Genomic DNA, 12,760 nt, shown 5'->3' on the forward strand with positions numbered 1-12,760 from the left:
AAAACATCAATGCTACGAGTTAAGTAGCATTATTCCTATTATTCAAAGAGGAAAATTAAGAAAAGTTACATAAGTTACCCCAAACCATTGGAATCCAACTCAGGTTGGCTAACTCCAAAGCCAGTACTCTTAATTGCCCTGATTTATTGCCTATCTCAAGCAAACTACAGCCCAATCTGTTTAGAAAAAAATTTGGAGAGCTATTGTATATCTATCTCTATGTGTTTGTTTATGTATATAGAGATGTGTGATTGTGTGTGTGTGTCTGTGTATATATATATACATATATATATATATATATGTACGTGTATACATATATGTGTTTATGTATGTATAAATCACATATATACATATAATTTTTATGTAATGTTTCTTTGAGTATCTCCCATTATGAAATCTTTAAAATCTCACTTTCATCTTACTGTGATAGACACTGAACAATGTGGAATCTGCTCAGAAATGGCAAAATTAATAAATCCATCTGTTGTAGTTATATGTGACTATAATAAACCATAAGACATCATCCTAAAACCAGGAGGAGTATAATTCCCTTTATTAAAATGCTACTATTAAAACAATGAAATGAAAGTGAGAAGGGGGTGGAAGGGCAGTCCCTAGTCACAGACTTGTGATTTTAGTAAATTTTGTCCCATGCAATAGAGTGGAGATGATTTTTTGAAGCTTATGTGAGTCAGAGCACAACTTGGCAAACCCAGGATTGCCACAACTGCCTCCCTCTCTTGGGGGAGAGGGGTCATCCCTGCTCTCAGGCATGTAACTGTCACAGAAGCATGGCCTCCCTGCCCTCCTCAGCCCCTCATGTGCACGCAGAGACCAGGAACCCTCTGTCACCACCACCTCCTCTTGGTCTTGTCAAAATCTAGCGATTTTAAAACCTGAGAGAAATGGGAACTAAGATTCTTGGCAACACTTGGAAACACTTTTTCTTTGTCCCTCAGGGGTCAAGAGACAGACGAGTAGAGAAAAGGAAAAGTATGGTGTGTGGCTATGGTACCCGAGCAAGGAAGGTGAAGGAAGAGGACAGAGGAAGAAAGGAGGGTGGGGAACAGAACAATTCTTTGAGAAGAACTGGTGAATGACTCTGTGTACAGGAGGAGAAAGCCAGTTTGCACGGAGCTAGGTTTGGATACAGATTACCGCCTCACCTTTGATAAATGTTCTTGCTTTTACCGTTTCTAGAGCTGCATTCATGCAAAAAAGCATCTGCCATGTTGCTGCTGTATACCAGGCCCTGCCTTAGGCGCTTGCAAAAGGAACGCACGTGCCCTTGCTCCTGTGCAGTTTACAGTTTAGTGAGGAAGATAGCAAGCTAGTGAGCAAACTAATATCTATTTAGAATTTGAAATAAGTGTTCTGAAGGAAAAGAGGGCGCTAATAAAGACTAACAGGAGAGAAGGGCTGAGATAAAAGAAAAGAACCTCAGGGTTCCTGGGTGGCTCAGTTGGTTAAGTGTCCAGCTTCATTCAGTTCAGGTCACCATCTCAGTTTGTGAGTTCGAGCCCTGCATTGGGCTCTCTGCTGTCAGAGCAGAACCCACTTCAGATCCTCTGTCCCACTCCCCCTCTTTCTGCCCCTCCCTTGCTGGCTCTCTCTGAAAAAATAAATAAACATAAAAAAAAAAAAGAAGAGAAGAGAACCTCATCTGTCTCCATTTCATTTTCAAATCCAGCCTAAATTCTGGCAGCCTAAGTTAGGGCATGTGGGAGCAGACAGATCCTGTGAGCTAGGTCTAGATGGTAGTAAAAATTAAAGATTCACTAACCCATAGAATGTAATGGAGATCATACAGATCATGTCCCATAGGCAGACTCATGGCATAATATTCCTAAGTATTAGGGGACAGGTGGAGAAAACAGGACAGAATATTTTGCATCAGAATTATCTGGGAAAAACCTGCCTAGTTATAGAAGTTATTAGAACAGGGAAAAAAATGACAGGTATAAAAGTACCACTAATATGCACCTATTAAAATTAAGAATTTTACATAAACTATGTTACCTGATCCCTGACATTTCCATTTGGCAGATGGGGAAACTATAACTCAGAAAACATTAGCAAGTCTACTAATATAACACAGCTGGCTTATGGTTTCCTTGTGGGATAGGAGGCAAACTGGGAAGCAGTAGTAGATTCGAGTTTTTGGAGACTCAAGGTCATACAATTTGGGGAGGGGACTCTATTTAAGAATAAAAGTAACAAAATATGAATACAAAAATAGGGACAGGGCCTTGCAAGGGACTGCTGTGAGGGTCTCTGCTTTTCTATTACTTTCAGAGCAAATCTGCTTCCACAGAGAAGCACTGAGGGCTGGGCTCCAACCAACCTCAAAGTGAGAAAATCAAGTTACTTAAGTGCAGATTGTAACCAAGGTCAGTACCAAAGAGGGAAACAGGGATCAGGTTTCCTATCCAGTAGCGGTAAAAAGGGTCAAGACAAGAGCAGAGGCAGGGGCTCAAGCCAGCAGATCAGGAAAAAGGTAAAGAGAATAAAAAAATAGCACAGCTCCCTGTGTACTTTCAGCCATTTGAAGACAGAAGCAGGCCCAAGAAATGGCCCAGCTAGTATCTGCAACCAGCATTTTAGTGAGAAACAATATACATCAGAGTTAACCAATCCGCTAACCTTGGACAAGTTACTTAATCTCCCTGTGTGCTGGTTCTTCCTCCCTTGTAAAACAGGGATATGAGTAGTACCTAATCCCTAGGCCAGTTGCAGAGATTCATTCGGTAAATAAATTTGGGTGCTTAGCATGTGTGCGGTATATTCCCAGTGCTTAGTAAACATTGGCTTTTCTTGTCATTACCCAGCTTGGTCTGACTCCAAAGCTTTTCCAGTTGTTTATGCACAAAAATGTTAGAAAGAATTCCTCTTGGAAAAGTACTCATCTGATTTCAGGAAGAATAAATTATTTTGTCTGAAAATCCCTTAGTCCTAAAATAGAAGGCAGTAACTTTTAGTTAATACTTTGCTGAAGCGTTTATTTAGACTGATCCTATTCTCATATAGAGATCCTCTGCCTGGTCAACGTGTTGTTCCTCCCCGAAAAGTTTTCCCTATTGAGGAGGTTGTGTAAGCTTGTAAAGTACTTTAGAATTAGTTTTGAAATCTGTATCTTCCTGGGTTTCTATTGATTGTGAAACAAATAGCCAAATCAAAAGAAAGCACATGGTGAAAGGCAATGACTTAAGATGATTCATATTTGAAAACAAGTTCTCATCATAAGTGGGATTAAAATACATCCTTGGGGAATTCTCTGGAAGCTAAATGAAAGGCTTTACTCCATAAAAATTTAACACATTTCCATAGTAGTGCTATGCTGTAATTTATTAAACTATTCTCTGGTGGTTTGTTGTTTTGTTTCATTTTTGCTATTTTTCTAGAACACTGAAAGAAAAAATCTTTGTACAGAAGCCTTTGAGCTTCTGTTGAATAATTTCCTTAGAATAAATTCCTATGACTAGAATTACTGGGCCAATGTAGCTGATTCTTTACATTTTAATTGTTTATTTGCATTGCTTCCCACCTGTCAACTTCTACCTTCCTTTTATTTTATACAGGACAGGGCAATATGTTCCCTGGCAGCTTCTCAAATTCTTTCCCAACTTATGTTCATTTCTGACATTATTTTCTCGGGCTGTTAATCATGCTTATTTCTTTTGTTTTTAATCTGAAATCTCTGAGTGAATCAACTTGACATTGCAAGTCTGGACACAAGCTGTTTTTCTGGATAGGGAGACCACAAGATCTGCCGGAACAAGTAGTAAACCATCTGAATATACTTACTTGCATACAGACACACGGAGGGCAGAAGGAGGAGACTGAAGTAGGGAATGACTTCATAATCAGGAACTAGATTTGGCCTTACTCCCCCCTCAAGTGAAAATCCTTAAGGACTTCTCCTCTGTCTTCATCTAGGATTCTCCCCTGAGCAATCTAACCTGAAAGATTGCCTTGGGACTTCCTTTGGCTGTCTTTGGAACACTTTAGAGTTGTTGGAAAGTCTACCACCTCATCCTGTCTTCTGTTATCACACGGTCTCCCATACTTTAACATTGACTGACAGTTATTCTTAGCAATGCCTCTCTGACTTTCAGATTTTTGTGAATTGCTATGGAGGTAAACTCCAGTCAGAGGAATGGCAGTCTGTTTCCATGTTAGCAAGAGGCCTGGAGGGAGCTCTGTTCTACTTGGCCATTGGGTAGTCAAATTTGACCTTTGAAAAAAATATGCCTATATTGTGCCCAAAGTCCAGCTGTGTTAAGTACACACTATTCCCTTCATGTGTGGTATTTTCAGTCCCTCAAATAGGTTATCTGATAATTGAAATAAGTTTTTTTTTTAGCATAAAATGAACTTAAGAAGTGAGGTGTTAATAAAAACCATGATGTTTGGAGGTAAAACATGTGGTTTCTCGCCCCATTTCTCTAACCATTTATGGAGACTTGGCCAGACGGTGAAGCTTTCTGAGCCACAGGTTCTTCTGAAGGATAAGGATAATAATTACTTAGTTTGTTGAAAGAATCAAATCGTACAGGAAAAGTTTTCTACAATATTGTAAAAGCTATTCAAACACATATCATAGTTTCTGTCCTTACTTGATGACTATCATGATCCAAAATTAGGATAGTCCTAAAGATAATGTATCCAAAAAATCTGGAAAATAAAATGCAAAGGGTTGCACTCTGCCTCATACAGTTTTAAAATTAGAAGCTGTGTTTTTGGATGATTGCTAAAGATGTTACCTATGGGCAGGTGTTTGATCTGAACTTTGTCTAGAGCCCAAAAACTGAGGGTAGGCTGGTGTTTGAGGAACCAACATGGGAAAAGAGTTGAGTATTTCCAAAGCTGTTTGAAAGGTCTCTGGTGGTATGGAGGGGAAATAGAAACAATGACTAAAAATCAAAAGCAGAACTCTGTCTAAAGCCAGGGAGGGAAAAGGAAAACTAAGAAATAAAATCTGGCTCCAAAATTTGCTAAAGTCAGCCTCAAATATGATGGCACCTAGAAGAGAATTCCAAAATCATCAGAACCAGGACCACTTTTACATGGGTCTATAACTGGACGAGGTAAGGGATGAGCACATAGGGACACAACTATGTATTCTTAATTTTGTTTTTCTTGATACTTTCTTAGTCTAGTGACAGGAAAGGTAATTGAGGAGAATCTTTGACAAATACATGCACAGCAATGCCAGTTCTACAAACATGTGATCAAAAGCTTTATGGAAGTACTTACAAGTGCTATGACTTATGATAGTTCCCATTAGGTAATCAGTTTGAAAATGCAACACTAAACCTGTAGTAACTAGTTATTTTGGGTTCAAGGACCCAATTCCAGTGTGAATGTGTTGGTGTGGGCAAGTCCCTACCAACAAGCAATTCTCTTGACCAGCTGCGTGTCTTATAATTCAACTCAATTCTGGCACTATCCACCTGGAGATTCCACAGGTTAAGGGTTCAGTCCTACAAGACTGCTGCCCCTCCTCTTCATGCCACTCACGAGTCCAGACTATCGCTTTTGCTTCTGTCTGAGCTATAGACTGGAGGTTCTAAGGACCTCCTCTTTAAATTTCTGAGCCAGTTGCAAGTCAGGCTGTTACCTATATTTTTGACCAACTGGTTGTGAACCAGAGATTCTCATGACCCTCTCCTCAGGTTCTAATAATTTCCTAGAGTGGCGCATAGAACTCACAGAAACATTTTGCTTACCAGAGCAACGGTTTATTGTAGGATATAACTCAGGAACAGCCAAATGGAAGAGATGAGTAGGGCAAGATATGTGGGAAGGGACACGGAGCTTCTATGCCCACTCCAGGCACACCACACTCCCAGCAGCCCCGTGTGTGCACCAACCCAGAAACTTTCCAAACCCGTCCTTTGGACTTCTGTGGAGGCTTTATTACAAGGCATGATTGATTATATCATTGACCACTGGTGACTGAACTCAGTCCCCAGCCCCTCCTCCTCCTTGGAGGATAAAGGGGTGGGACTGCAAGTTCCAACCCTCTAATCACATAATTGGCTCCACTGGCCACCAAGCCCAAGTGCTTTTGGGAATCACCTTATTAACATAACAAAAGGCATCTTTAGGACTTTTAGCACTTAGGAAATTCCAAGGTTTTGGGAACTGTGAGCCAGGAACAGTGGAAGAAGACCAAATATATATAAGAAATATATATATTCTCACATATATTTAGTCACCTATATTATCTATATTTGGTCATATAAATAACCAAATATATATATATATTTTATAAATCACCATATCACACTGGTTAGGGCTATAATTAGCATAGCTTCCAGTAATTAGCAATGGAGTCTGTACTACGTGATAAGAGCCAGTTGTTTAGGTGTTCTCTAAATGTGGGCTATTGACAAAACAATCCTTTGTTTTTTCCCAGTCTATCTCCCTCTTTTTCTACCTATTCAAATCTAACTCTTTGAAGACTCTCCTACTTTTTCATATACAATAGTGTGTATAAAAAGGAATAATATTTAAAAGAAGACAAATGATTAGGTAAGACTAAAGCATTTGTTAGTAACTTGCTTTAGGGTCTTCATAAACACACACACACACACACACAGAGAGAGAGAGAGAGAGAGAGACAGAGAGAGAGAGAGACAGCTTACAAATATCCAAACCAAATGCTATAAACAACCTTAGACATTCTAAGACTCAGCCTTGGTATGAGAAAGTAACAAAAGTAAATAAGAGGTAGGGGGATTTCAGTATCAGAGAATCTAAAACTTAATTCAAAGTGGCTGACATGATAAGATTCATATAAAAAATAATTCTGAGCTTAAACAGGTTAATTCAGTCATTGAATTGTCTAAAATCTACATTCTTCTAATCTTTCAGGCCACCATTTTTTAGAATGTTGGCTTAGACTCTCTCAAGCCTGCAACATGGTTGTAGCATTGCCAAGTACCACACCAGACAACTGTCCATAGCAAAAAGATACCATGGTTTCCAAGTGTTTTCTTGCCAAGAGTAAAAATAAGAACACAAACAAAAACAAAAAAAAAACTGTTCCTAAAAAATCTCCGGAAGACCATCTCTCATGATCATTGGCTGAAACTGATAAACAACATACCACCTTCTTCCCTTCCTTCTCCCACTGCATTGTGAGCTCTGTGAGGCAGGACCTGTGGATTAGTTATCTCTGTGTTTCCAGACCAAAGTCCATTGCCTAGAATTAAATGGATGCTCAATTAATGTCTGTTGAATAAAGTAATCCATTCTATCCATTTGGCTTGATTTAATGGGCCATTTTTATTCAAATACTAAATACTTTTAACATCTTAGAAGAAAAGAAAATTCAGAGGGAGGCCTCTATCCAGGACTAATAATGATTTTGCTTTTGTTGCACTTTTTAATTAATTTTGAGGCAGCAAGAAAAGAAACTTATGGCAAAAATGACATTACCAAGGGTAAGCAAGTCTTCTGATACTAGGTCATTTTATCACGGCCTGTTGAATACCAGGGACTTGGATGAAGTGATATCATATTAGGCTCCAGTTTGAGAGAAAAAAGGCAATAAACCTTAAGAGTCTTGGGCTGCTGCAAGGTCTACCAGCAGTCATTCTCTACCAATGAGTCTTGTGACTTTAGTCAAGTCAGTTAAGTAAGTCGCAGTGTCCTCCTGTGGCAATGAACACAACAGTACCCTCTTTAGCCACAGGCTTAAACCGATGGATAAAAAAAGATGACTTCTGTGACAGCATGCTGGCTTTGAAAACAGTCATTCAAATATGAAGGTTCTTCTTGATTCACCATGTAGCAGACTAACACTGGGAATCTTATAACTCATTTTAGACAAAACATCTAGTACCTTCCAGATGTGGTGATATGCCACTTCTGATACAAAAGGGGTTCGAGCTGTCCTCCACAATGTAGGCAGCCCAGTACTGACTGTTCAGCTTCAGCTTAATGGTTATATAAACCTCTTACATCCAAGAAATATCTCTTCTCTTGGCATCACCAGTCTCTTCTATAATGCTCAAACATAATACCACTCAATGAAGCTTTGTTAATGATAAGAGCAATTTATTTTATTTATTTTTTTAATGTTTATTTATTTTGACAGGGCGGGAGTATGTGCTCTGGTATAAGTGGGGGAGGGGCAGAGAGAGAAGAGGAGAGAGAATCCCAAGCAGGCTCTGTCAGCGCTGAGCCCAACACAGGACTCAATCCCACAACACTGGGATCATGACCTGAACTGAAATCAAGACATCCAACCGACTGAGCCACCCAGGCACCCCAGAATGATTAAAAACAAAATCATAATGGAAGGCAACATTACATTACAATGACTAAAAGTGTGGGTTCTAAACTTGGACTTCCTATGTTCAAAATCCTTGATCATTCTACTTAATCCTTAAAATCTTAGGTTTCTTTTCTTCAGTAGAGTAGATATAATAATAACAGAGCCTCTGCCATAGGGTTGTTGCCAGGATTAAATTCAGGGAAAATCCTAGCACCATGTCTGGTGCATAGTAAACACTAAATAAATTCTAATTTATTGATATGAATCTTTTTCTCAGAGGCTAGGAATTGCACTCCTTTTGCCTTTGACTATTGAATGTGATGAAATCACAAATTAATAGGCAATCTGGAAGGGTAGATCATGTGTGGTTTAACAAGAAGTAACCCTGATGTGATGCATATACCATCACAAGCATCCAATAAGTATTACAGGTCAGCCACTGCCGTGAAAAGCAGACGCCTGTTTTAACACAGGACAACCCTCTGCAGCCACAGCTGTCCCTCAGCCTGGCCAGTGAAGCACACAATCATATCTTTCTGTTTGCTCCTGTCCTTGTTCATGCTTACCAGGTACAAAGACAGGAGACTGGCCCAGCACAAGTCGGAAATAGAGTGTTTCACCCCCAAAGGGAGTGTGGGCAATGGTGGGAGAGCAACCATGAGCAGGTAAGCAAACCGTGAGTGGCCCAAGGCGGTGTGAACTACATGTACGCAAGCTACAGGAACAGGTGGCTACCTGGTCTAGGTCCTCACTCCACCGTGCACCCCATGCAGTGTGTCCAGCCTGGGCCACCATTGGTTTTCTGTGTGTGTGTTTGATTTGCAAAACCCATGCCATCCTCGTGTGAAGTGATGGGAGCCTCCTGTCCCGGATGCTGCTGTCTCCCAGGGTTGTGTGCTTTGCATGTCTGAAGCCTTAGCTCACAGCTCTCCCAAGGATTTCGACTTCTTGGTCAAATGCTTCTGGAGTTTGCAAAGTGGAAGAGATTGGAGGAAATTCATGTTTCAGGACTATCCGATCGTTTGTCAAAACAAATGCAAAAGCCTAGGACTGGTTCTGAGGGAAGGGCTTCAATGAGGGAAGATTCCAGCCCTGATCCCAGACAAACCAGGGAATTAATCTGACTTATTTTCAGTGGAACATCATCTGACAGCCAAGGGCAAATGCCAAGGCCAAACTAGCAAGGTGTAGAGTCAAGAGGCTTTTCACGAACTGAAATCAGGAAAGCTAGTCCTCCTCTGGCTACCATAGCTTTGCAGCTCCTTTATTTCTCTGTGTTCAGTGGCAAACACCCCCTGTTGCTACGCTGTGCATGTTCCCTCATACCAGGTACCCCCAACTGAGCAGTGCCCAGTAATCTGGGTTGTTTAGAACTATAAGCATCAACTACGCTGTGTTGCATGAAATGAACGTGCTTTATTGCATGGGACTGGGTTTTAAGAAAAGGACTCCGGAGAGAAATACTGTCAAGATTGGCATTAAACGAATACAGAATGCTGGAGCAGCCTTGAGCTGGGGAATCAATCACCGTGAACTAACTCTCCACGTCTAATTTGTTGTGCCATTTCCCCATCCACCTGTGGTACAAAACTGTGGAAGGGAAGCTCTTACAAATCAGCCTGAGCTAAAGTAAAGGGAAAGTGCAGAAAGTGCAGTGTGTACATGTGTGTGCACGTGCTGAGAGCAGAGCCTGAGATCCAGCTGCACAGCAAGAAGATAATCCTGTTGAATCCTGTTGAACTTTCACCCAAGCATTGTATTTGCTTCCTCAGTAGTTGGCTCCCTCTGGTTTTCAAAATGATGTCTAACTTTCTCCAAGGATGACCGCATTGCACAACTTCTGGGGGTGTAATTCATGTTGCAGTCTGTGAAAATGGTATGCCAAACTGTGCAGCATAGTCTGACCAATCATTTAAAGCAGCCCTGGATGAGAGGCTGGCCCACTTTGTCCCTGGCTCCCAGACAAAGCAATGAGAGCATGTATATCTGTATAGGCATATATGGTGCACATTAGTGTATTTGATGCCCTTATACCCATGAAGCCTTTATAGAGCCAGGTTTGGATCTCAGTGTGTTTGAAAGATAACCCTCAATAGATCATTCTGTGGGAGTAACTCAACAGACTGCTATCGGGCCTACTGGTTTCCTTCCATTCAGATATGACAAAGTGCCATAATTCCTGTCCTTGAAAATCAATCAAACAGCACTGGAGTTGGCTGGACAAGGTGAAAATGACTGTATCGAATGTGTTAAATTGCTACAGAATGTAGAATCAGAGTGACTTCTGACTTGAAGCAATTATCTAGGACGGGACTTCCCAAATTTGGCTCCCTACCAAACATACTAAGACAGAATCTGCAGTGTTACAAGTTTCCTAGGTCGTTTCAATTTAGCCAGCCCATAAACCGATATTTTGGAATAATCCATTTGTCTAGGAGGTGATATGCAGCTATTCCCAGCAAACATCAGGCCTCAATTCTGCCATGCATTGTTCTTGGGAGTGTTTGGTCAATGCTTAGAACTCTCACATCTGGTCAGCCCAGTGGTTAGATTTGCTTAAGACTGTCTTGATTGAGAATGGTAAGAAGGAGACAGCAGACAATGGGACACAGAGGGTAAGGGGACTCCAGATCAACTGGACCAAGCCTTCCTGGATCAGGTCCAGATCTACAGAGATAGCAATTCAACATATCTACACTGAGAATAGTCCAAGTTTCTCTATAATAGCAAGATAATAGTTACCTTTGTTTCCTCACTTGTTTGGATATAGCCAAGGTAATGACAAGGGCTTATTACATCCTGGTGAGGCATAGGAGACTAATGCATGCAACAGTAAGGATAGTTCTGTTGGAATGACCAACCTCAGCCCCACGGATGAGCATAATTCATTGAGAATAAATGGTTTTCCCTTCCTACTTTTTCTTCCTTACTATTTCTTTAGCATTGAATAAAAACTGATGGAAGAAAGTGAAAGTGAACGGGAGGGAGAGGGAGCCCTTCAGTGTTCTAGAAAAGATTTCCTTTAGGGAAGAGAAAAGGCCTAGCAACACATAAAAGGAGAGGCCAAAATGTCTAAGACCATTGAGTATTTTTTTCCAACTTCATATTTGTTCACATAAATACACACATACACACACAATGACATTTATCCAGGAGAAATAAGTTTATCTTTTTAATTTACTTTTATTTATTTTTTACATTTATTTATTTTTTACATTTATTTTTTTACATTTATTTATTTTGAGAGAGAGGGTGAGGGGCAAGGGACAGAGAGAGAGAGGGAGAGAAAGAAAATCCTAAGTAGGTTCCACACTGTCAGCACGGAGCCCAATACAGGGCTCAAGTTCATGAACCAAGAGATCATGACCTGAGCCAAAATTAAGAGTTGGATGCTTAATGCACTGAGCCACCCAGGAACCCTTTTTATTTTTTATTCTTTGAGAGAGAGAGAGAGAGAGCACATGCACATGCAAGGAGGGGAGGAGCAGAGGGAGAGAATCTTAAGCAGGCTCCATGCTCAGCCCAGAGCCCAACACAGGGCTCCATCACAAAACTGTGAGATCATGACCTGACCAGAAATCAGGAGTCAGATGCTTAATCAACTGAGCCACCCGGGCACCCCAGGAGAAATAAGTTTAAAATGAATATGAAGAGAAAAGATATCAGAGAGGAGACAACTGCAATGTAAACTGTTTCTAAATAAGAGGTTAGAATAGTTAATCCCAGTTTTCTCCCTCTGGAATTGAATGGAAGGGCTGGGAAAAAAAACCTAATCAACTTTTACAGATACTTTTAACATCCACTGATGAGGTCCTTTTTCTTGTCTGCTCCCACTCCTTCCCCCAATTGCTTCCCAGGGTCATAGTCAAGCACATTCACTCTGCAAAGATCTGGGCTGGATCTCTGGCCATAACCAACCAACCAGCCCTGGCAGGGGGGTGCTGAGGGAAGCTCAAACCACCACAGAAAACCAGAGGAGTGTGTCCCTGCACCTTATTTGCCTATGTTTTCTATGTTGAAGCTATGAACAGGACAGGACCTGGTGAATTCATGCCTGAACTCTTCTTCCAGAGCCAAGTAACCAGCAGGGAAAGAGTTTTACAGTACATGTAGCCCTAGAGGTGAACACTATTATCTTCCCTGAAACAATGACAGCGCCTTAGAGATAGTCCGTCACTTCCCCCTTTTCCCTCCACCCCCACATCTGGAAAAGACTAAGAACATTATATGCATCCATAGCACACTAGCTTCCTGAAATATTATGTTGTTTTCCTTTTATGTGAATTTATTTTTTCTTTCCATCTGAATCTAGCATAACTTGTCATCTTTTCATATTTTCACAGTGGACAGTCTAAGTGTGTTTCAGATCAGAGACCTCCTGATTGCAGGAGAAGTGAAAGAGAGTCCTAAACAGGGAGGTGCTCTAAGAACCGGAAATTCTCTAAACCCTGTTATCGTGTGAGTTCATACTGA

The 12,760-nt window shown here is 40.8% G+C and overlaps 1 protein-coding gene across 4 annotated transcripts in view; it reads left to right on the forward strand.

Annotated features, from left to right (window-relative positions):
* Window positions 1-12,760, forward strand: part of GRM5 (glutamate metabotropic receptor 5) — a 529,070-nt gene that overhangs the window by 496,514 nt on the left and 19,796 nt on the right. For 3 of the 4 annotated variants that reach the window (XM_045483678.1, XM_045483677.1, XM_045483679.1), the window contains exon 9: window positions 8,857-8,952. The exons of the other annotated variant lie outside the window; for it this stretch is intronic. In XM_045483678.1, the coding sequence (XP_045339634.1) occupies window positions 8,857-8,952 (96 nt within the window). The remainder of the gene's footprint in view (window positions 1-8,856; window positions 8,953-12,760) is intronic. 4 annotated transcript variants of the gene reach the window in all.

Source organism: Leopardus geoffroyi, chromosome D1 (assembly GCF_018350155.1).
Source record: "Leopardus geoffroyi isolate Oge1 chromosome D1, O.geoffroyi_Oge1_pat1.0, whole genome shotgun sequence".
Lineage (NCBI taxonomy): Eukaryota > Metazoa > Chordata > Mammalia > Carnivora > Felidae > Leopardus > Leopardus geoffroyi.